The 24,649-nt window shown below is 42.4% G+C and overlaps 1 protein-coding gene across 5 annotated transcripts in view; it reads right to left on the bottom strand.

Annotated features, from left to right (window-relative positions):
• Positions 1–24,649, bottom strand: part of epb41l4a (erythrocyte membrane protein band 4.1 like 4A) — a 374,673-nt gene that overhangs the window by 222,426 nt on the left and 127,598 nt on the right. For all 5 annotated transcript variants that reach the window (XM_041186876.1, XM_041186875.1, XM_041186874.1 and 2 more), the window contains exon 4: positions 10,810–10,914. In XM_041186876.1, the coding sequence (XP_041042810.1) occupies positions 10,810–10,914 (105 nt within the window). The remainder of the gene's footprint in view (positions 1–10,809; positions 10,915–24,649) is intronic.

Here is a 24,649-nt window from a genome sequence, read left to right on the forward strand (position 1 = left end):
TTCTTTTCTTTGGACCTCCACGTTCACTCAAGCCCTTCCAAGCACACTTTCAGATCTTCGGCAAGCAGAACCCAACTGCTCCAAAAGTCCCACTGTAAGCAGTCACCAACCTTTGGCTGCCTCCTCAGATCTCCAAGGCTTCTCTCAAGCCCACTTTGTTTCAACTCTGCTCCCTGAAGCTCTGTCATTCATTCAGAGTCTTATTCTCTCCTCCTTTCTTCCTACTTTACTTAACAGGGTCAGTTTCTGATCTCTGTCCTTGTCCCATACCTGAGACTGTCTTCTGGGACCTATTTCTGCCCCACTCCCTGGTCGGGGACCCTCTCCCTGTCACCCACCCTGTGTCCTGTTCCCTGGAACACCTTCTCTGCAATGGCGTTCCTCTTCAGGTCACTTGACATGCATCTTCGCCGTTTTTCACTTATCTTTTAGTTTTGCGTATGTTCACATGGCCAGTTTCCAGCCTGAAGGCATGAAAGACACCAACTGCGCATGTGTGTTACTTTCCTGGTCGGTGCATGCAGTAAATCAGTGAACTGCGCGTGTACAGCCATCTTCCAGCTGGCGCATGAGTAGGAAGCCCGAGGCCCACTGACAGCTGTAGCTTCTGCCCTCCGAACTCCGACTGCAGATTAAGGTAAGTATTGGAATTCATCAGACTAATTAAACTGTGAGTCATAGGGAGCCTATTAAACAGGGTTTTTGTGAGTCAAAAAAAGAGCACTCATGCACATTCATGCATGCACACACGCACACACACCAATAAGCAAAAGGTAAAAGAGTGAATGGTTAATTGTCCTTTGATTGTCCTTGAGGAATAGATTTTAAATGCTGGGGCCGATTTAGATTAGCTGGTTTTTCGGATGTGGTCAGGTGTAGACTTTGCCATTATGATGAGATCTGGGTTCACTGGTAGGCTTCTGGTAGAGTTGGCTTCTCAATCGGGTGACACTCTTATCCCAAGAGAGAGAGGAAGAATTGCAACTTTCAACCTGTTCCTCAAGACTTCCTTGACACTGCCTGTGTCACTTGCAATCTCTCTCAAGTGGCTGGGCAGCCTTGCCATGAAATATCTCATCTATTGTGTATTTCCAAGAGATTTTGTGTGTGTCTGTCTGTGGCAGACATTATTTCAATATTTCTGGTACTTTTCATTTTTAATGTCTCTTCCTTAAAGAGTTACGAGTTTTGATGGGTGTCTGGATTATAGGAAATGTCTCTCTCTTCACACTCCCTGAAGTTGATTTGTTTGTTTTTCACCTTCACCTTGGAACGTGCCCTTGATTTTTTTAAAGCATTTTTGAGAGCGGGGCCAGAGAATTTAAAAAGTGCAAGAAGGGGTGAGACTGAGAGCGGGGCTGGAGAGTTAAAAGGGCGCAAGAAGGGGCAAGACTGAGAGCAGAGTCACAAAGTTAAAAGAGGGCGAGAAAGGGCAAGACAGAGTGCAGAGCCAAAGCATTAAGAGAAGGAGCGAGACTGAGAGTGGAGTCGGGAGTTAAAAGAGCACGAGGAGAGGCAAGACTGAGATAAACACAGTAAATTCTAGTATGCATAGGAATTATTCTAAGTTAAGATAATAATTAAAATAAGTTAGTAAATACTGTAGTAAATGCTTTATATAAAGTATAAGGTATGTCAGTGCAGTTTGACCATGTGGAATGTGCATCTTGCGGAATATGGGAAGTCGTGCAGGCATGAAGTGCCCTCGATGACTAGAGCTGCAGGAAGTGTCACTGGCTACAGAAACTTGAGCAGCGGCTGGAGTCACTATGGTGCATCCCTAGTGCATGGCTACAGGGCATTCCTTTTGGGGAGGGTGAACAGCCAGAGGTCGTGGTCCCCATGGGGACCAATGACTCAGATTGGAAAAAGGGATGAGGTCCTGAAAGCAGGATTTAGGGAGTTAAGAAGGGAATTAAAAAACAGGAGCTCAAGAGCAATGATCGCAGGATTACTCCCAGTGCCACATGATACTGAACAAAAGAATAGGAAGATTGAGCAGGTCAACACATGGCAGGGAAGGGAGGGCTTTAGGTTTCTGAGGCATTGGCATCGGTTCTGAGAGAGGTGGTAGCTGTACAAGAAGGACGGGTTACACCTTAAAAGGACTGGGACTAGTGTCCTTGCGGTGGGGTTTGCTAGTGCTGTTGGGGAGGGTTTAAACCTGATTGGCAGGGGGATGGGAATCTGGGGGGGAAACTCAGAGTACAGAGGAGAAAAACTGGCAGTGGGAAATAGAGAAGTATCAACTGATAACAAGGATATATCAGAGAGTTGCATCAAATAGATAGAATTACAGTAGCAACAATAAGTCATTAGATGGGGTCAGAATAAGGAGGAAAGTAAAAATGCCAAAATCAGGGCTAATGTGCATGTGTGTGAACGCGCACAGCATGATTAATAAGATTGATGAACTGCAGGTACAAGTTGACAAATGGAACTTTGATATTATTGCTATAACAGAGGCCTGGCTCAAAGAAGGGCAGGACTGAACACTAAATATTACTGGGTACAAGGTGTTTAGGAGAGACAGGAAAAGAAGAAAAGGCAGGGGGAGTGACAATATTGGTTAAGGATGGCATTATGGTACTGAAGAGAAAGGATGTTCCAAAGGGGTCAAGGAATGAGGAAGGTTGGTGTAGTGTATAGACCACAAACTAGTGGAAGGGATGTGAAAAAACAAATTTGCAAAGAAATAATGGAGAGGTACAAGAGTTATAGAGTAATCATAATGGGGGGCTTCAATTATCCAAACATAGACTGGGATAGGAATAGTACAAAAGGACAAGAGGGGAAAGTGTTCCTGGAACATGTTCAAGATAATTTTCTACAGCAGTATGTTTTCAGTCCAATGAGAGGACATGCATTTTTGGACCTGGTTCTAGGGAATGAGTTGGCCCAAGTGGATCAAATATCAATGGGAGAGCCACTAGGGAACAGTGACTATTGTATCATAAGGTTTGGGTTAATCATGGAAAAGGACACAGAACAACCCAGAACAGGGATAATTAATTGGGGGAAAGCCAACTTCGATGGGATGAGAATGCATCTGAGTTGAGTAAATTAGAATCAAATGTTGACAGAAAAGACAGTGGCTGAACAATGGGCCACCTTCAAAGAAAAGACAATGGCAAAGTATATTCCCTTGAAGGGGAAAGGTAGGACAAATAAATCCAGAACGCCCTGGATGACGAGCGAGATACAGGTAAAAATGAAAAGGAAGAAGTGCATGCACTACAGATGTCAGGTAGAAAATACAATGGAGGATCCGGATGAATATAGAGGGACCAGAGGGGAAGTGAAGAAACTAATAAGAAAAGCAAGGAGAGAGCATGAAAAGAGGCAGGCAGCGAACATAAAAGGGAATCCCAAGGTCTTCTATAAGCATGTAAATAATAAAAGGATGGTAAAAGAAAGAGTAGGGCTAATTAGGAACAAAAAAGGGGACTTGCTGGAGAAATAGCAGAGGTGTTGAATGAGTACTTTGCATTTGTCTTTACAAAGAAAGAACTTGCTACCCAGGCCAAGGTGAGAGATGAGGTAACTGGTACACTAGAAGAACTTACAATCGAGAGGAAGGAGATGTTAGAAAGGCTATCTTTACTTAAAATAGATAAAGTAACAGGACCGGATGAGATGCCTCCAAGTGTACTGAGGGAAGTGAGTGGAAATTGCAGTGGCACTAGTGATAATCGTCCAGTCTTCCTTAGACACATTGTGTCAAAAGGCATTTGATACAGTGCCACACAATAGAGCAAAATTCTAGGTCATGGAATAAAAGGGAAAGTGGGCACTTGGATAAGAAATTGACTGAGTGACAGGAAACAGAGTAGTGATAAATGGTTGTTTTTCAGATTGGAGGAAGGTTTGTAGTGGAGTTCCTCAGGGGTCAGTATTGGGACCCTTGCTCTTCCTGACCTAGACTGTGGTGTGCAGGGCATGATTTCAAAATTTGCAGATACAAAGATTGGAAATGTTGTCAACTGTAACGGGAGTAGTCTTGAACTTCAAAAGAATTAAGACACGTTGGTAGATTGGCTAGACGTGTGGCAGATGAAATTCAAAGCAGAGAATAGACAAGTGGCAGACGAAATTCAAAGCAGAGGAGTGTGAGGTGATTCATTTTGGCAGGAAAGATATGGAGAGACAGTATAAACAGAGAGCCTCTAAAGGAAGTGCAGGAAGAAAGGGACCTCGGTGTACATGTACATTGGTCACTGAAGATGGCAGGAAATATTGAGAGTGCAGTCAATAAAGCAAATAGCATCTTAGGCTTTATTAACAGGGGTATTGAGTAGAAGAATAAGGAGGTCCCGTTGAAGTTGTATAAGACACTAGTTAGGCCTCATCTGGAATACTGCGTCCCAGTTCTGGGTGCCATATTTGAGGAAGGATGGGAAGCCACTGGAGGGAGTACAGACGAGATTTACTCAAATGATTCCAGGGATGAAGAACTGTAGATTGGACAGGTTGGGTCTGTTTTCCACGGAGAAAAGAAGGCTGAGAGGAGACTTGATGAAGGTATTCAAGATCCTGAGGGGTATGGACAGGGTAAATAGTGAGAAACTGTCCCCACTCAAAAGAATATCAAGAACTAGAGGGCACAAATTCAAACTAATTGGCAAAAGGAGTAAATGTGATGTGAGGAAAAGGTTTTTTAACCCAAAGGGTGATTGGAGTCTGTAACAAAGGGTAGAGGAGGCAAGTTCAATCGAGGTATTCAAAAGGGAAGTGGATTGTTACCTGAAAAGAGAGAATGTGCAAGATTACAGGGACAAGGCAGAGGAGTAGGACTTGGTGGAATGCTTTCAGAGAGCCAGTGCAGACTTGATGGGCTGAATGGCTTCTTTCTGCACTGTAAAGATTCTGTGATACAGTTTATTCTGCCTCACTGTCCAGTCAGCTGAAAGTCAAAAAATCATATTTTCAAAAATAAAGGGCATTGCCCCATGACACCTCCCTAGCACAAAAAAAAAGAGATTCACTGTCATTTCATTACAAGGTATAAAAATACAAAACAAAAAATACACATTCACTTCCTTTCACTCTCTTAGCCTTGGCCTGGATTATCCCATCAGTTCTAACTGGGTCTCTGGACAGGATGTCTGCAATCACATTCAATTTCCCTGCAATGTGGATGTTTTTAAGATGATATGGTTGGTGGAACAAACTCCAACAGAATAACCTTGCATTCTGAGTTTTGAATTGTCCACAAAGGTCAAAGGGGTGTGATCGTTATAGACTGTGGATCTCTCTGTATATATCTCAAGGTGTTTAAGAGCCAGTAATAAACCTAGAGTTTCTTTTTCTACTGTGGAATGCCATTTCTGATGTTTGTTCAGTTTTTTGGAGAAATACCCAAGTGGTCTCTCCATTCCTGATTCATCCTCCTGGAGGAGGACAGCCCCTACCCTGAGGTCACTAGCATTGATGGCTACTTTAAATGCCTGGTTGGAGTCTGGAGCTGCTAGCACTGGTTTGTTTATTAAAATGGCTTTTCTCAGTCCATACTACTGTTGCTTTTTTCTGCAGTAGGTCTGTCAGCGGGGCAGCTACAGTGCTGAGGTGGGAGGCGAACTTGCTTTGGATTTTGGAACTTTGGAACTCACACATCTCTAAAAATCTCATGATTTGCCATTATGTTGTGGGAATGGGAAACTGTACAACTGCTTGTACCTCTGGGCAGTACTTGTCCTTGGCCCACCACATATCCTAGGCAGGTCACCTCAGCCTTAGCAAGCTCGCTTGTTGAGAGATTGACCATGAGGTCAGCTGACTGCAATTTCGGGTTGCTCTAAGTGAATTTCCCAGATATCACTGTACACTAGGAGATTGTGTAGGTACACTACACAAGTGGATAATTACCACTATCTGGTTCATCAGTCTTTGAAGGTGGCTGGGGCATTTCTGAATCTTAAGTGGCATAACTCAACTCTGGTATAACCCATCCAGAGACACAAGGACAGAGATTTCCTTTGAGCGGTCAAGGGAAGCCACCAGTATGCCTTGATAAAATCTACCTTTGTAAAGTAGACTGCGTTACCTATCTATGCAGCGAGGGCAGACATCAATGATGAAACTCAGCATCACCTCCAGTTTGCCAGTGTAGCCTTTGGCCAACTGAGGAAAAGTGTGTTTGATGACAAAGACCTGAAACCTGGCACCAAGCTTATTGTCTACAGGGCTGTAATGCTACCTGCCTTCCTGTATGTACCAGAGACATAGACAACCTTGAATTCTTGGATAAATATCACCAGCGATGCCTCTGCTTTTAAGCAGCGTCTTAATGAAGGAGATAAAAATGAACATGCGCAGAGATTTGGGGAGTGAATTCCAGAGCTTAGGACATAAATAGTAAAAGGAGTGGCAACCAGTGGAGGGTGGAAGGAAATGTGGATGCACATGAAGAATACAAAGCAGGAAGTTGAATCCGCTGCCTGTACTAGGTTAGCTTTTCTGAGCCAGGACAAAAGGGAGGTGGTGATGTAGTGGTGTTATCACTAGACTGGTATTCCAGAGACCCAGGATAATGTTCTGGGGCCTGGGTTCAAATCCCACCACGGCGGATAATGAGATCTGAATTTAATTGCTAGGCAAGGGAATCAAAGGTTATCGGGATTAGATGAGAATGTGGAAATCGAAACACAAGATGATCAGCCATGATCTTATCGAATGGCGGAGCAGGCTCAAGGGGCTGAATGGTCTACTCCTGTTCCTATTTCTTATGTTCCGTAAAATCCAGCAAAAGCAGGATAGACGCTCTAATAGCAGTGTCCTCTCTCAGGCCAAAATTCCCAGTATCAAGGCACAGGTTATGGCTATTAGTGAAGTTGGGCAGGCCACATTATCCGCATGCCAGACACAAGGCTCCCAAAACAAGTTCTCTACTCCCAGCTCCATCACAGCATGCAGCTAGAAGGAGGGCAGAGGTAACCTTTCAGGGATGTCCTCAAAGCCTCTCTGAAAAAATGCATCAGCCCCACTGGTATGTGGAATCTCTTGCTTGAGCCTGTAGAGATATTGCCTATGGTTGGGGCATCTCCCACATCCACATCATGTAGAGCTAAAGTGGCACAGCCTGGCATGTCTCTACAGATGTTTTTAACTGCATGCTTGCCAGGTCTCCTCAACGCTCTGCATTTAGGTGGGTAAACAGAGTGCCAATTTCACTAGTATTTTGTGTTTGCTAGCCAGATATTAGGGAGTTCAAAACAGAGATAAAAACAAAAAAACTGCGGATGCTGGAAATCCAAAACAAAAACAGAATTACCTGGAAAAACTCAGCAGGTCTGGCAGCATCGGCGGAGAAGAAAAGAGTTGACGTTTCGAGTCCTCATGACCCTTCGACAGAACTTGAGTTCGAGTCCAGGAAAGAGCTGAAATATAAGCTGGTTTAAGGTGTGTGTGTGGGGGGCGGAGAGAGAAATGGAAAGCAATGAAGGTGAACAAGGCAACAGAGAGATCCGGAAATCTTGTCGCAGAGAGGAACAGAACTTCTTCAAGGAGGTAGGCATTTCTTGAAGAGCAGTGGCAGTCAATTAAACACAGAGACCCCACACACACACCTTAAACCAGCTTATATTTCAGCTCTATCCTGGACTCGAACTCAAGTTCTGTCGAAGGGTCATGAGGACTCGAAACGTCAACTCTTTTCTTCTCCGCCGATGCTGCCAGACCTGCTGAGTTTTTCCAGGTAATTCTGTTTTTGTTTTGGATTTCCAGCATCCGCAGTTTTTTTGTTTTTATCTCTGTGTTTAATTGACTGCCACTGCTCTTCAAGAAATGCCTACCTCCTTGAAGAAGTTCTGTTCCTCTCTGCGACAAGATTTCCGGATCTCTCTGTTGCCTTGTTCACCTTCATTGCTTTCCATTTCTCTCTCCGCCCCCCACACACACACCTTAAACCAGCTTATATTTCAGCTCTTTCCTGGACTCGAACTCAAGTTCTGTCGAAGGGTCATGAGGACTCGAAACGTCAACTCTTTTCTTCTCCGCCGATGCTGCCAGACCTGCTGAGTTTTTCCAGGTAATTCTGTTTTTGTTATTAGGGAGTTCAATGTGGGTGTCACCCACATTTCCCTCCAATTCATCCTCACTGTTCCTCATCTTCCAGGTGTTGTTTTTGGACAGATTGTTACTTGCTTGTCCCTTTCTCGGCTGAGATGTCGTTTTATCATGTTGACTTGACACAGCCTTTGCTTTCTCTTGCGGCCTGGGATGTCAAATAGATAGTTTACGTCCCCAAGTTTCTTCGCTATTCTGGGCTTCTAGGGGTTCACCCAGTACTGGTAGGAGCACTAGCACATAGTCCCCTGATAAAAAAGGTTCAGGTCCTGGCATGTTTGTCTGCCTGTCTTTTCATAGCTGTTTGGAAGACTTATAAATGTCCTCAAGCCACATCACAGACTCTGATGAGTGCATGGGAACTTCCTCCTTCTGTTCTTAAAATTTCTCCTTGATTAGCTAGAGGACCTCTCACTTGTTGTCCATGAACCAAATCAAACAAAGTAAAACCGGTGGATTCATTGGGTGAGTCCCTAGTAGTGAGCAGAAGAAAGCCTGGTCCTTTATCCCAGTTATGGGGGTACTCGTGGCAGTATGCCTTGATCATTGTCATTGTTCTTGTGGCATCATTCTATTGCCCCCTACAACTGCAGATGACACGGTGAGGACTTCAGCTGTGTCGTGCCCAGGTTACCCACGACTTCCTGGAGTATTTGGGACATGAGATCTGAGCCCTAGTCCAACCGGATCTTGGTGGGCAGTCCATGCCAGGCAAAGAATTGTGTTGATTCCGCCAATATTTTAGCAGATATGGTTCTCAGGGAAACGGCCTCTGGGAAGCGGGTAGCCACATCCATGATGGTAAGCGTATACTGGTGGCCCCCTTTTGTTTTGGGCAGGGATTCCATGCAGCCCACCAGCACCTTGCTCAATGATTCCCCAAAAGCTGGCATGGAAATCATACGTAGAGGTTTTATTGCAGAATGAGGTTTGCCCACAACCTGGCAGGTGTGGTAGGTTCTGTGAAACCTTACTACATCCCTATGGATGTGTGGCCAGTAGAAATGCTGGACAACATCAGCTAGGAGTGCATTAGAATAGTCAAGTCCAGAGAAACAAAGCCATGGATGATGGTTTCATCAGCAGATAAGCTGAAGCAGTGACGGAGTTGGGAAATGTTACAGAGATGGAAATAAGAGATATTAGTGCTGTCACAGACATGTGATTGAAAGTCTATTTAGGGGTCTAACATAACACCAATGCTTTGAACAGTCTGATTCAGCCTCTGATATGTTCCAAGGAGAGGGATGGAGTCAGTGGCCAGGAAACAAGAGTTTGTGGTGGGGTCCAAAGACAATGGCTTCAGTGTTCCCAATATTCATAAGAACTTAAGAAACTGGAGCAAGAGTAGAACTTCAACTGGAGGAAATTTCTCCTCATTCATAATTGGATGTCAGGCCAGCAATCTGACAACCTAGAGACAGTGGAGAAGGGGTTGAGAGAGGTGGTGGTGAAATACAACTGCATCGTCAATGGCAAGTGGAAACTGATACTGTGTTTTTGTTTTTAGATGATTTCACCAAAGGGCAGCATTCATGAGAAATAGAAGGGGTCTGAATATATATCCTAGAGGGACTCCAGAGGTAATGGTGTGGGAGCAGGAAAAGGAACCATTGCAGGTGATTTTCTGGTTATGGTTATAAAGATAAGAATGGAACAAAGAGAGTGCAGTGTCACTCAGTTTGGTTGGTGGAGGAGAAGCTTGGCAGGACAGTGGTGTGAACAAACATGTCAAAGGATGCAGACAGATTGAGGGGGGTGGGGAAGAAGGGCTAGTTTCCCTATGCCAGTCACATGGGATGTTATTTGCAACTTTGGTAAGAGTCATTTTGGTAAGGGGCTGAAATCTGTTTGGAGGGATTTAAACATGAAACTCTAGACAGCACCAAGATCTAGGAATCTAGCTAGTGCAAGGCATAGGATACAATCTTTGTAACCGAATGAGGAGGCCAGAGGCACCTGATATTGGACGGTGAACCTCAAACCTCATTTCAATGAAGCTGGTGAGCTGCTGGTGAACCAGGTTTGTTGTTGTCATTTCTTAAAAGGTAGTCATCACAAAACACAAAGTAGTATACTAGAAATGGTAACTACTTTTGTTGCATTATATTTGTAGAAGCAGCACAGACAGAACAAAATGATTGTGGTACATAAGCCATAATCAGAGAAGTGTTTTCAATGAGTGATGTTTTGTGTTCTTTGAATCAGGGCTGGACTTTAAAATGGTTGTCAATTATCTGAACTTCAATTCAACTACTTTCTACCACTTTCTTCCAGAGGTGGAAAAATGGCAGAATCTGGCATGTAAAATTTACTACATCCAATGTTAACATTATTGAAATCAGTTGGGAATGTCTGTTTTACTCTGCTCACATTGAACTTATTGCTTCTTAATTTGCTTTTATCCGCTTCTTATTCCTGCCTTATTACACAAAGAGATGAGGTAATTCATCCAACCAAAGCAAGTAGGTATAAATGACAGTTACATATGGCGATGCAATTTGATGGCAGCACATTATACTGCATGCGCTACAAAGCCACTATTATTTTAAAGGTATATTTAAATTATTCAACTATAACATTTCCTAGTTTAACAAATAGATGAAGTGGAAAATTTTACTAAGGTGATGCAAATGCTGAAATATTTAATTCTGTTAAAAATTACCATCACTTATTTATTATAACTTACAGAAGCTCTCTTCCTCGAACCCTCAGCCCCATCTCACCTTTTTTAAAATCACTCACCGTTTGATGACTTCTGTCACAATAACGCAAACCAAAGTAGTCAGTCTCCATAAGGTTTGCATGTCTGAATACGTAGTCCAAGACAATAGACCCCTTGGTAGACTTCTGTAGGAAAAATTTAAAGACACTTTTTCAGAATAAACACCCCCTACTTTGGAGGGCAGAAAACTATACATCTAAGAGAATTTGAAGGTGTGACGAAATTGTGAGCATAGGGTTAACAAGCTACGACACCTGACATGACATTAATGTAACACGTGGAATCTGCCAACAACAGGCAGTGTGAACAGAGACATGGCTTTTAATATATTAAAAATCTCTCATCTGTATTCACATCTATTTTCAATAAATTCATAAAAGAGTACATTCATAATGAAAACACTATGTAAACCTGTTATGCTATATTTACACCCTCTTGCCAGCTGAGTAATGTGATGCCTCCGTTTTGTCTTCAGCTCCACAGTCTATACTGCCAAATCTTCTAACCAAATCTATTTCTGTACTTCTCAAATTGCCAAATTATTTGCTATTTAACTATAAAGAATTTCAAATCAATGTAAGCATATTAGATATCAAATTTGCTATATAAGATATGTGCAACATTGAAAACATTGGAAGTATCTGTTACTCCTGTAGGTGGTGCTGTGACAGCTATATTCTATGTTAAAGGAGTCACATTTGTTAATCACACTTTTGACATACACAATAGCTGCTATTTTACAGTGAGAATATATTCCTGGCTGGTCACTGGGTTCCCATAAATTGCTCTAAATGCTTTTGTTCAGCTGCAAGATTTTCTCAGTAACTGAAATTTGTAACACTCAAATTAAAGGTTTAAACAGAACAAAGAAAAGTTACATTTCAAAATAGTATGAACAAATTTATCCATTGACTTTTCTTTCATCTTCTTTTAAACACTTTCAAAGTTATTACTTGAAAGCCTAGGTTTGGATTTGATACTTTCACCCAGAGATTGTGACATGTGCTGTACACCCATTTTGTCAGGAAGTATCAGTTCTATTCAGGGAGCTGTAGTGATGTAATATTCCAGTAGTTTCTGTTCCAAGGCTTTTCAAAATTATGTAATGAGGTGAAAAATTTAAACTCTTTAATCAGGTAAAAATTATAAAGTGACTGCAAAATGCGGCTCCACATCGACAGTAGATTCTGTGCTGGGGGTGCCTGCATAGATGAAAAATGGCATATGTGTGTTTCCTTCCACTTGCAGTGTGAGTTGTGCTAAAGCCATGGTGTTGAGGGCTTTAGTGCAGGCTTTATGGGTGTGATAATAGTTGATTGTGGTAGCGGGCTCCAGTATTAGATACTATACGGTGCTCTGTACCAGATGTGGGGGTCACCTGACCTAGGGGTTGACGGTCAGATAGCACATGTTGACACCTGTCTTGATAGAATTCAGTGACTACAGATAAGTGTTCACGTTAGGAAAATATGATATCAATAAAGTTAGCTCAGCTACACTGTCGATGGTCTGTGTGCATCAATAAAACAAAAAAAAAGACATGGTGGCAGAAGTAAACTAAACGCAAAAAAAGCACATTTTGAAAGGCAATCTCGTCGAAAACTGAAGGAGGTTCCGGCAGCGATTCAAGCTGTACCTCACAGTGATGGGCAGTGATAAAAAAGACCCTTGAGTACAGTCTTCCATCTTTCTTAACATAGCAGGGAAAGAAGACCTAGAGGTCTATAACATATTCACGTTTGAAAGTGATGAGAAACAAAATGACTTGAAAGAAATTATGGAAAAATTCGAAGCCAACTGCAGCCCTAAGAAAAACATCACGCATGAAAGATATCGATTTTTTACATGCATGCAAGGCAGTGACATTAGTCAGTATGTAACTGAGCTGAGAAAACATGCAAAACCGTGTAAATTTGGAGAGCTTGGAGAATCACTCAAGCAAGATAGTATAATTTGGGGATCGCAAATGACTCTCTAAGACAACAGCTTTTGAGAGAAGTTATCTCACGCAGGAGAAGGCAATAAATGTCTGCAGATTGGCAGAGACAACAAAATGCCAGATTAAACAGATGAGGGAAGATGATAAGCTGCGTATGGCCAAGCTGTTAGATGCAGTTAAACAGAAACAGACCCACAAAAGTAAAAATAGAGAGTCTGAATGTAAAAAGAACAAAACTGCCATTAAAGCATTTAAATGCAGCTAATGGGAAACAGAGCATTTACTATGTAGTTGTCCAGCCTACAGAAAGTATGTAAGAACTCAGATAAACTAACTCACTTCACTAAGATGTGTAAATCGAAGAAAGTGCACATGATTGTAGATGATGACAGAGACACTGAAACCAGATTTTCATTGATGCAGTAACAACAACTTCCAAAGACGACAAATGGAAGGTTGATTTAATAACTGGCAGCATGATGGTGAATTTCAAGCTTGACACAGGTGCACAAGCAAATGTCATTCCCATAAGCCTGGATCATAAGATAAGCAAACTAACTAAAACAAAAGTGAAGCTGTCTACTTATACAGGTGAACAAAATTACTGTAGAAGGCAAGTATATGCTTAAAGTGATCTACAAAGAAATCTCAAATACTTCCATTCATAGAGGTGAAAACTGATGCAAAACTCATTCTTGGAATCAAAGCTTGTGAAAATCTGAAGTTAATCAAGAGAATAATGACTGTCACCACTATTGACATCCTGAACGAGTATAAAGATGTGTTCCAGGGGATTGGCTGCCTAAAAAGGAGAACACACCATCAAGACTGACAAAACTGTGACACCCAAAATACAACCACCCAGGGAAATACCAATAATGCTGAGAGCGCGACTGAAAGCAGAATTGGACAGAATGGAGAAACTTCACATCATCAATAAAATTGAAGAACCAACAAAATGGGTTAATCCAATTGTAATTGTAGAAAAATCAGATGGGAATCTGCAAGTCTGTCTGGATCCCAGAGACCTAAACCAGGTAGTACAAAAAAAGCATTACCAGTTGCCCACAGTAGAAGAGATTGTGTGTAAGCTAGCTGATGCTAAATACTATTCAGTCTTGGATGTGAGTTCAGGCTTCTGGAAGGTCAGGCTGGATGAACGCAGCTCCTATCTCTGTACCTTCAACACACTGTATGGCGATACAGGTTTTTACACTTACCTTTGGGTATTAGTTCAGCTCTGGAGGTGATCCACAGAACAGTGAAGGAGCTGTTTGAAGGGTTAGAGGGCGTGGAAACATAAACAATGTGCTGGTCTGGGGAGGCTCATGAGAAGAACACAACCACAGACTGAGGCAGATGCTGGCCAGAGCGAGAGAAAGGAACCTCAAGTTGAAGAAGAATCAATACAAAATAGATCTTCATGAAATCAAGTATGTGGACGTGGTAACAAATGAGGGACTGAAGCCGGACCTGAGTAAAATCAAAGCCATCATGGACATGCCACCCCCAGAATATGAGAAGTCTTGGAGAGGTTTTTGGGAATGGTGACCTATCTTGGGAAATTCATTCTGAATATGTCAGACCTGACAGCACCTCTCAGAGAACTTCTACTAAATGATGTGGAATGGCACTGGGAACAAAGTCACCAGGAAGCTTTGAGCAATCTGAAGAGAACACTGACCCAGGCGCCAGTGTTAAAATATTACGATGTCAGTCAGCTGGTCAAGATCTCAGTGGACATGTCAAAGGCTGGTCTGGGAACTGTTCTCTTGCAAAATGAGGCACAAGTGGCAAATGCTTCATAGGCAATGACTGAAACACAGCAGCGTTATGCCCAAATAGAGAAAGAAATGCTAGCAATTGTGTTTGGCCTAGAATGCTTCCACCAGTTTGTCTATGGCAAAGACGTGGAGGTAGAGTCTGATCATAAGTCTTTGGAATTTATTATTAAAAAGGCCCTGAACTGTGCACCAACAAGAATCCAAAGATTACAAATGCGTCTGCAGAAATACCAGCTCAGAGTTAAATACAAAGCGGGCAAGGAAATGCAGAGACTCTGTCATGTGCATACGTAATCATCACAGATGAAGAAGATAAAGAAATGGGAGCACAGGTTCACAAGCTGACGAAGAACTTACCTGTGGCTGTAACCAAACTGGATGAGATCAGGGAAGCGACCATGAATGATGCCACCCTGAGAAAACTGCAGCAGATTGTGCAAACTGACTGGCCCACATGTCAGTGCACTGCCTCTTCTGCTGTACAAGAGGACTGGAACTTTTGTAAGGAACTTCATGTAGCAGAAGGGATACTTTTCAAGGGAGAAAAGATCATAGGAGCACAAATCGGGGAAATGGTGAATGCGTGTGTAATGTGCCAAAAATACAGTAAATCACAACAAAAAGAACCACTTCAACCACACAGTGTTCCAGAGAGGCCCTGGCAGAAAATTGGAGTGGACTTGTTCACATTTGACAATAGTGAGTACCTATTAGCAGTAGGTTATTAATCAAAGTTTTGTGAGTCTGTGCAGCTGAGAAATGATAGAGCATCACTGTAATGACCCATTTAAAATCAATTTTTGCTCGCCACAGCATACCTGAAGGGCTCATCTCAGATAACACAGATCCACAATTCTCAGGCACTGAGTTTTGCAAATTTGCACAGGGCTGGGAGTTTTGCCACAATACATCAAGTCCCAAATATCCACAATCCAATGGAATGGTGGAACATACTGTGCAGACCTTAAAACACTTGTTGAGGATGGCAAAGGTGGATGGAAGAGACCCCTACCTGGCTTTGTTGGATTTCAGGAATACTCCATTAGAGGGTATTGGATCATCTCCAGCACAGCTCCTGATGGGGAGAAGACTAAGAAATAAGCTTTCAACTGCACCCCAACTGTTATTTCCACAGCCAATGAGCTACAGCTTACAGGACCTTCTCAAACTGAGACAGCAGAAGCTGATCGAGGTGCTGATCTCTGCCTGACCTGAACATTGGAGAGACAGTGAAGATTTAGCATGAAGGGATCTGGAATCCTGCTGTTGTCACAGGAATCACAGGAGAACCAAGGTCTTACATAGTGCAGACTCCAAACAGACAACAGTACAGGAGAAACTGGAAATTATTACGAAAAACAAATGAAACGCAACCCTGCTCTGAACCATAAAGTGTAGCTGAAGATCAAAATCCAGATGCACCAGTGAAGCAACAGATAACGAGAGAAAGCCTGAGAGTCCTGAAAACTATACAAGGGGTGATAGTGACACAGAGCTGGAGAAGGCCCCTTGTCCTTCAAAGTCACCTCTGTCACCATTCAGAATATCCAGTGGAAGAATTGTGAAAAAACCAGAGGTGAATAAAAGACAAAACAGGCTGATCAAAACAGAGTGAGAAAGAATATATAAGAGACTTGAGTTGTATAAAGGTTTGTTTTTTGGAAAAAGGGAAAGGTCATGATAATAGTTGATTGTGGTAGTGGACTGCAGTATTAGATACTATACGTTGCTCTGTATTAGGTATGGGGTCTCCTGACTTGGGAGTTGAAGGTCAGATAGCACATGTTGGAACCTGTCTTGATAGAATACAGTGACTGCAGATGTGTGTTCATGCTCGGAAAATGTGCTCTCAATAAACTTAGCTCAGCTACAATGTCGACGGCCTGTGTGCATCATTGAAACAAAAAACAAGACATGCACCAAATATGCAAAGTAGGCAGTTCATGGTGTTAGTTGGCATCTAACTGCTTTAACCCCTGACATGCCATTTTCGACCCTGCAGTCCTAGTAAACGCTCTCTCAAACACATACAGCTGAATATGCATTCAACAGCATGAGGGGTTTCCCACCAGTGCAATTTAAAGACCTCATCATCCAAATTCAAGCTGTTTTTTTATTATTCACATGTTCTTAGTAAGCAGGTGAAGTAGAGGCTGTTGGAGGAGTTTAGAAAATTTTGTCAAGTCTGAAGGGACTGATGCTGGAAAGGCACTGTACACTTCTGAAAGGCCTCTTGTGTTCATTTGCTCCCATTCATGGGAGCAATAGTTGCAGTTCGCTTTGGCAGCAGCATCAGAGGAAGATGGAGCCAAGATAGCAAAGGAGACAATCTGCTCGCAGAGGGAGGTGGTGGAGAGTCTCTTGCAGCGTCTTCAGGGAGCAATTCAACCTGTACTTAAGCCAGGAGAAGTGTGATCAGCAGTTGCATTTCACCAAGGTGCTCACAAATTCTACCACCTCTTCGAACCTGCACCTTCAAGAGGAAGGTGAGGACATCAGTGCTTCTATGCTGGAACAGGCGAGGTTGCAAACATATTACAGTTCGCTGTCCATCTCTGCACCCAGAAGGTCACAAAGGAGATGGGCCTTCTGCCTCTCGGTTTAGCAAGACGACAATGGAAGAGTGGGCACATGACTTTGGTAGGCTAGCTAGCGGACCTCCCCATAGCGCAGGGTGATACTGACTGCACACATGTGGCTTTATGGATGCTGTATCTCACTGGTGAGATGTACTGAAACCCCATTCACTCAATGTGCAGATGAGGTGCAACCATGTGTAGCACATCATGATAAACATCAATTATCCTGGCAGAAGTCATGATTTGTGCACCCTGTGCTATTTCAGCAATCTTCCAGCCATCTTATTGAATCAGAGGATAGTTGCTCACTGACAGGGGATTTCTGCTCTACATCTGACTGATCTCTTCCTTCTGCAAACCAATCACATGTCACCAGCACTGACAATGAAAGCCATGCTGCAATGAGGAATGACATTGGGTCATTGGGATGCTGAAGCTACAGTTTTGCTGCCAGGGCTGCTCAGAAAGAGCCCACATGTACTGGCCATAGTGGGTGTCCCAATTCATGGTGGTCTTTAGCATCCTTCACAATCTGGCCATCATGAGAGTAGAGTGAGCACCCCAGGAGGTGGACAGTAGAAGAGGAGCAGAAAGAAGAGGTGGTGGAGAAGGAGGCAGCTGGAGCATCCATGTTGCAAACAGGCTATCCATGATCGTCTCACCAGACTCCTGTTTCCCTGAATGAAATCTTACCTGACCATCCTTTTGTAATGGCCAATCACAGCATCCTCTTGGCCACAATCCTGAAATAAAAGCAACTACAAAACAGCCATTCCATACTAACCATTTCCAACAGCACTTTCAATACTCCATACAATACCCAACTTATCATCTTTGGGCATTCCATTTATGCCTGGCTTCCAGGTACCTTTCCTTAACTTCATGTTCCTCCAAGGTACTCCCTCAGTGTGTGTGCAGCATGACTGGTGGAAGGCTGCTGGAAGAGACTGTAAATTACCTTGCAGCATGCCCTCAGGAAGCCCTGAGCCATGAAGAGTCAGCTTCAGACTGCAGCACCTCAGCAGGAGAGGCAGTGCTTTGGGTTGACTGGCTGAGAGGCTACAACAATGGCACTGAAGGACTGACAATGGTGGCAGCATGAATGATGTCATCCTTAGAGACAGGCACAACCACTTCCCTGGGGCAGTACCTCAATAATCCTAATAATCTGCTAGAAGACTGTGTTTGACTGCTGTAAGACCTTGAAAAGCTCTTTGAGGACTGGTAAATGCAGCCATGATAGCAGCAGTCAGCCTGCATGGCAGTGGGCAGAGATCTCACAGTCGCAGTATGAGTTTCCACTACAGCATCCTGACACTGGATGGCTTTTGTCTCAGCTCTCACTGCAGCACAAGCATCAGCCAGAAGATACTGCATCATGATTGGGTCTGCAAGTGTTCTCATAGAGTTGGTCACTACTTAAAATGCTGGAAAGGATGGACAAGCTCTGCGCAAAGTCCTGTGCAAGGTTGGAGCCTGACTCCTCCATGTTCCTTCACAGTGACAACAGACTCTCTGGAAGGCCAGCCAATGCACCAACCTTTTCTGTGTGCATTGCCATCAGCCTTTTTCTATTCACCGCACCATTGAAGGCCTCATCTGAGTCCTCCGCAGCAGAAATCGTGTACGACCTTACCTTCCGGGAGCTGGACCCCATGTGATATCCTTTCTCTCTGGCCTACCTATCATCCACTTGTGCCCAGTGACTCACCGACTGCAGGTTCTGTTTCTAAGCTACCCTCTAAAATACCAGTATCTGAGCTGAGAGCTACAAGTGTTAGATAGAGTGACAGTATTTCTTCCTCCATACTCGGTTTTCTGGTGCAGTTAACTCTCATTCCACCAACCTGAACTACTAAATACTAGTGGGAGACATATCCTTGGGGTTCTCCCAATTGACTACTATAATTTTGGCAGTAGGTTGGCAGAGGTGCCAGAGAAACCATGCAAACAAAGTTTCTTCCACGCTCCCACAAAAGTTAAGGCAGCTGAATGGGAGAACACCCAAGGATCTTCCCAGAATTGATATTTACATTCATTTGGTGTATCTTGCATACCATCTAGTTGGTTATCTTCAGCTATAAAGCTTGTTTGGAATAAAATTTAAAGCATATAAATGAAATTTTTATAAATAAAAAGTCCACTCATTTAGAGTATTTGTAGAATGGAATATGAAATTAAAATCTTAAAAATCGAATATAATTCCCATATTACACTAACAAAAGTAGAATTTGACTTGTTTAGTCTTTGTACAGCAGTTCCTCTAATGCTATCCCCTACACTGGAAATACACTCCCACTGTTACAACACATGGGGTAATTTTAAATACTGGCAATGCTACAAATGGGTGATACAGGATCAACTTCCCATTATACACTTCAACCCATTGTATTTTCCAATGACATTATCGGTAAAGAAGACCAGACGGGGAGTGTAATGGGCAATCAATCCCATAATGCGCAAATGCAGGATTATCTGAAGCTACATTCCCCCCACAGTAATTAACAGTGTAGGATGATCTACTAGTCATATGGCATAAGCATAAAATGTTTGAATTTAAAATGGGAACTGAATTATGTCTGCAAATCATCACCCAAGTATTTAAAATTTATGTCTGCAAATCATCACCCAAGTATTTCTCCATCCTCTAATTCCCCTTTAGTCCTAATTCACATACACAATGTCACAGCAGATATTTCCAAAAATGGAGGGAGAAGGAGCGGGGAGAAAGGAAAGCTCAGCGGAGCAGGTTAACAGGAAAAAGGAGGAAAAAGGGATGAGAAAAAGGAAGAGATTGAGGAGAGGGAAAGGTTGTGAATGTGTAAGAGAGGGAAGAGAAGACAGAAAGGAATGTGCTGAACAGATCCATGAATCTTGCTCAGCTTGGAGGTGAGGGGCCAGGACTCACCTGAGATTTGGGAATAATTAATGATTGGGCGAGGGTAAGTAGCTTTTGTTTTGGATTCCTAATTTTCTTTGCTGAGCTTTTCACTCAGATTCTGGGGCTACCACTGGTACTCTTGACACATGCCAGATACTCTCACTCACTGTCATCCAGCCATTGTCCACCATGAATTTTTCAGTGCGCTCCATTTCTGTTTCTTTTTTTTTGTGAAGTTCAGGTGGGGTTAGTTTTACTCATTGACGGGAGAAAAGCTTGTTTTAAAGTGGGACAGTTGGACCATCTTATTTACCAAAGGATACTTGCTCCCAAGTTTGGGTATGAGTGTGTAAAATCTTGCCCAGTTGGGGAGGAGCACGATATAGAGAGAATTCCTGGCAGGAAGTCACCACACCAACGGTAATATTGCCGTCTTAAAAAAATTCAAAGACTTTCTTGGTGAGATTATTTTTATCTTTCAAAAGGGGGAATACCTTAAACAAAAGTATTTCACCTAGACTTTCCTTTCTCTCTACTGGAACATTCACAATTAGACTCCTGTCCATTTTCTGAGGCAATTTTAAGTACAATTAACTGATTAGTTCAGCAAACGTTCAACACACAAAGAAAATTCTGAAATGTTTTGTATCATCCTGAAGAACATAAAATATCATCATGTGATCACAATTTTGTGCAAAGATCTAGTGGGTGAAACTCATCTTAGGCAATAACATGAAATTGATAAATCCAGAAAGTATTCAGACTTCAATGGAAAAGAAAATCAAGCCAGTGTGAAACTGATGTGTTATCATCCATTTTACGCTGCTGCCAGGACAAACTTTACCCTTGCTTTGTCCTTCTCTGTACAAAAAGAATTGTGGTATTTAGTGATAAGTAGCTCAAGTCACGCCAATTCAGAATTTTGCACAAATTTGCATATACTTAATACCTATGAGTTACATCCAAACAGATTAAAAAGTTAAAATGTCACATAGTTTTAATGAAATTGCATAATTGAACAAAATGTAGCTCAACTGAATGAGTGTCAAAGGCTTGTGGCAGAGGTCAAAGACAATAGTTATGGTTTAGGCCTTTCTAGTGTATGACTGGAGAAATAACAATTACATTGCAATTTTTGCATTCATGAAATAAAAAGGGAATATTTTGCGTCACAGGGCACTTCAAAGCCAATGAAAAACCTTTTAAGTGCAGTCACAACCATAAGGCAAACAAATGAGACAGCCAATTTACATGTAGCAAGCTCCCATCAACACAATGAATCACCAGGTAATCTGTTTTGGTGCTGTTAGTTGGGAGATAGGTTTTAGTGAGGACACCAAGAGAACTCACTGCTCTTTTTTGATTAGTATATGAGATTTTTTTTTCGTCCACAGCAGCAGACAGATAGATCCTCAGTTTAAAGTCTTATTTGAAAGATAACACTTCCAACAATCCAGCACTCCTCAGTATTCCACTGAAGTGTAAGATGTATTCGAGATCCTGAAGTGTACCTTGAATCCAAAACCTTAGCATGTTATGAAAACTGAGCAAATCTTTCAGTACTTAAAAAGGTATAAACAGGCATAACTGTGCCCAGTCATTCTATATAGCACAGAACTAAAAAAAAACAATATTCTGTATTTCACACCTGATCTAAAACACTAGTGTGATAAAAAACCAGTAGCTTGCCATCAAATATATCAGATACTAAGAGTAGGAAAATGAGATATGTAACATTTCTAGAGTTCTCACTGGTTAGGTTTATTTACAATAACCATTTTCATCATTTTCCTTGGAGCTTGATCTCTCTGTTGAACCAAGAATACATTTAGTTTTGAATGTTTCAATCAAGTCTACATTTACTGCTCCAAGTGTCCTTCCATGAATTGAAATCATATGCATTTACTATATGGGATCTGGCATGTTACAGTACATTTAAGTTTGTCCCTGGACGGTATGTAGGATTTCACAGTATAGGAACAGTATAGGGAGCACAATGAAGAGTTCAAAAGAGCACTAGATGTCAACAATCCGTTCACAGTGGAATTAAGCAAACTAATCAGGTAAGACTTTTTGGATTTGTGCAACAGAATTTAAAATTAATTGCTTCTCATAAAATCAACAATTTTGTTCTTCTGTGAAAAGAAAATAAAGTCTTTGCACAAATTACCTGAGAGCTAGCTGACTGAGCCTAACTTATCAAAGTGCTCCACACCAAGACAACTAAACTGCTAACAAACAAAATGCACTGGTTTTCAATAATTATATTTCTAGTGAAGAAGAGGTATGTGCTCTGAAGGGTGGTCTGTTGCTCTACCCAGTTACATTAACTCACTACTTACTCATTCAACAGATGCTGCCGGATCAGTTGGTTAAGATGATCACAATCATGAAGATGACCATTTTGAGGTATTGCTAGCAACTAACAAATGTACATCTTCAGGGTTTGGTAACCTTGTATCACACTTATTAAAACACCTTTACATTTATTAATTTTTCCCTGCGGCCTGTCCTGATGGCATATGAGATCAATCAAGACTTTAATTCCAAAGTGCTTTGTCCCTTCCAAGCAGTACTGTGATATAAAGCAGCAATCTTGCATATGAGAAAACAACCAGCAACTGAAAATTTGCAGCTGCCAACACATTTCCACCACATCTTGAGTGAAAGTTCAAGGAGCAATGCCTCTGCCTCCTAAAAATAACCATCTGCCTATAAGGAGGAGAGGCATCCAATGGCAGGAGTTTTTGTATTCCCAGGGTTCCAAATATCAATCAGATCATTGGTAGTTGCTACACCAGGTGAGACCAAGGGTACAAACTTGCTGAACAGTGGCAAGTGGGGATTACTTGGGAGTCTAGGTCGGATCTAGGCCTGAAGAAAAAAGATAACATTTTTGTTTCAGGTTCTGTTGTATGAGGACACTGCTGGCTACTTTCTAGTGAAGGGACCCACAGCACCACTTCCCTATACACTTGTGCCACAGATTTAACTCTCTTTGGCAGACAGGAACCCTGCGGCATGAGTGCCCATATGTGCTATTCAATGAAAAGACTTCTCCTAGTCCTGCCAACTGCACACACATTGAGGAATTACTGCTCTGATGAAGACTCTATGCATTTATAGCACTCTTTGTCTTTGCATTAGTTGTAACCTGATTTTGTGCTGTTGCCCATTCCTAAATACTGTAAAGGAATTTTTTTTCCCCTAATGCTGTAGGATACTGAAGCAGGCTTGTGTATGTTTGTGTATGTGACTAATTTAATTAAACTAAACACTACTAGGTTTGAATCATCAAAGGGTTTAAGTGTTAAAAAAAAGGCATTTTGAAATGGAGATGGGGGTCTCAACAGATGCAGTGTGAATGGAATTTGCATTTGTACATAATTTGAGAAGTTGTTTAATTTTCAAGGGGACATGAAAAGATGTTTTACAACTGGCAAGATAAATAGGGCAAAGTTATTAAGTTTATTTTTTCCTGAAAGTGCTGGCCATAAAGACAACATGAAAGGGTTTTATATTGTAGGAAAAGTAACTTCCAAAGCAAGGGTGAAACAATGGGATTTGCAGATCAAAAGGGAGAAAGTATATTTAAAGAAAGAAGGAAAGCTGTATGGGGAATGGCCCTGTGAGATCTTGAGAGGTGAACTGGGTGAAATAGACCTGTGAAATAGCAGCCTCTAGCCACCCCAGAGAATTGATGGTTTGGCCCAGAGTGCAAGGTTTTGTTAAAAGACTTGGAATTCCATTGTAAAGTGAGAGGGAGAAAGTAGCTGTGAAACACCTCCCTTATGGCAACAGTGGGTGCTTGTGGTAATATTGCTGGATGTTTTATAGATTAAGAATCTATTTGGACTGTTGCCTGAAAGGGGTGTGTAGTTGAGAGTCTAGTTGAGTAGAAATCTTTTGGGAACTGTTATAAGACTAAGGCTGGGATTTTCCATGCCCGCTGACGTAGGACGTGTTCGGTGGTGTGAGCAGACAATATGGTGAGAAGGTCAAAAATCAGTTTCACAACGTTGTGAAACCAGTTTGCGATCGTCTACTTAGCCCATCGAAGGCATGCTGCATTCTGGACATCGGGAACCTCATTGTAATACATCAGCATATCATAAGGCCAGCCCTCCAGACTCATCCCACCCCCTCCCGCTGGACCGTCCACCCGCATCGGCAGGAAAACACACCAATGTGTTTCACAACAGCATATGTAAGGCATGCACTTGGCGGGCTACGTTTCGCTCAGGACTTTAAGGTCTGTTTGCCTACCTTGCTTCAGTTAGCACTCACAATCATCAGCTCCAGGCTTCACAGGCAGCACCGCATCACTTTTAGGGGGGCTCACTGGCAGTTTTCTACATACTAGATTAGCCATATGTGGGTAGCTTTTCAATGACTTCAGGGCTAGAGCTTGCTTGGGGAAGGGGGAGAAGAGGCCTCAGACAAGGAGAGAGGTTGCAGGATGAGACCTGCACTGGGGAAGGAGGGTATCCCAGGGTGTGTGTGGGGGCACATGTTGATCTGTGCAAGTGGCCTCAAGATGGTGAGGGCTGAGGAGGCGGTCTGCAGAGGAGATGAGGCCAGGTGGAGATGTGAGGGTACGTCTGTGAGAATGGGTAGTGATGTCCCTTGAACTGGCAGTGAGTGAGATGCCAGTGAATATGTGATGGGCTTGAGTGT

Source organism: Carcharodon carcharias, chromosome 4 (assembly GCF_017639515.1).
Source record: "Carcharodon carcharias isolate sCarCar2 chromosome 4, sCarCar2.pri, whole genome shotgun sequence".
Lineage (NCBI taxonomy): Eukaryota > Metazoa > Chordata > Chondrichthyes > Lamniformes > Lamnidae > Carcharodon > Carcharodon carcharias.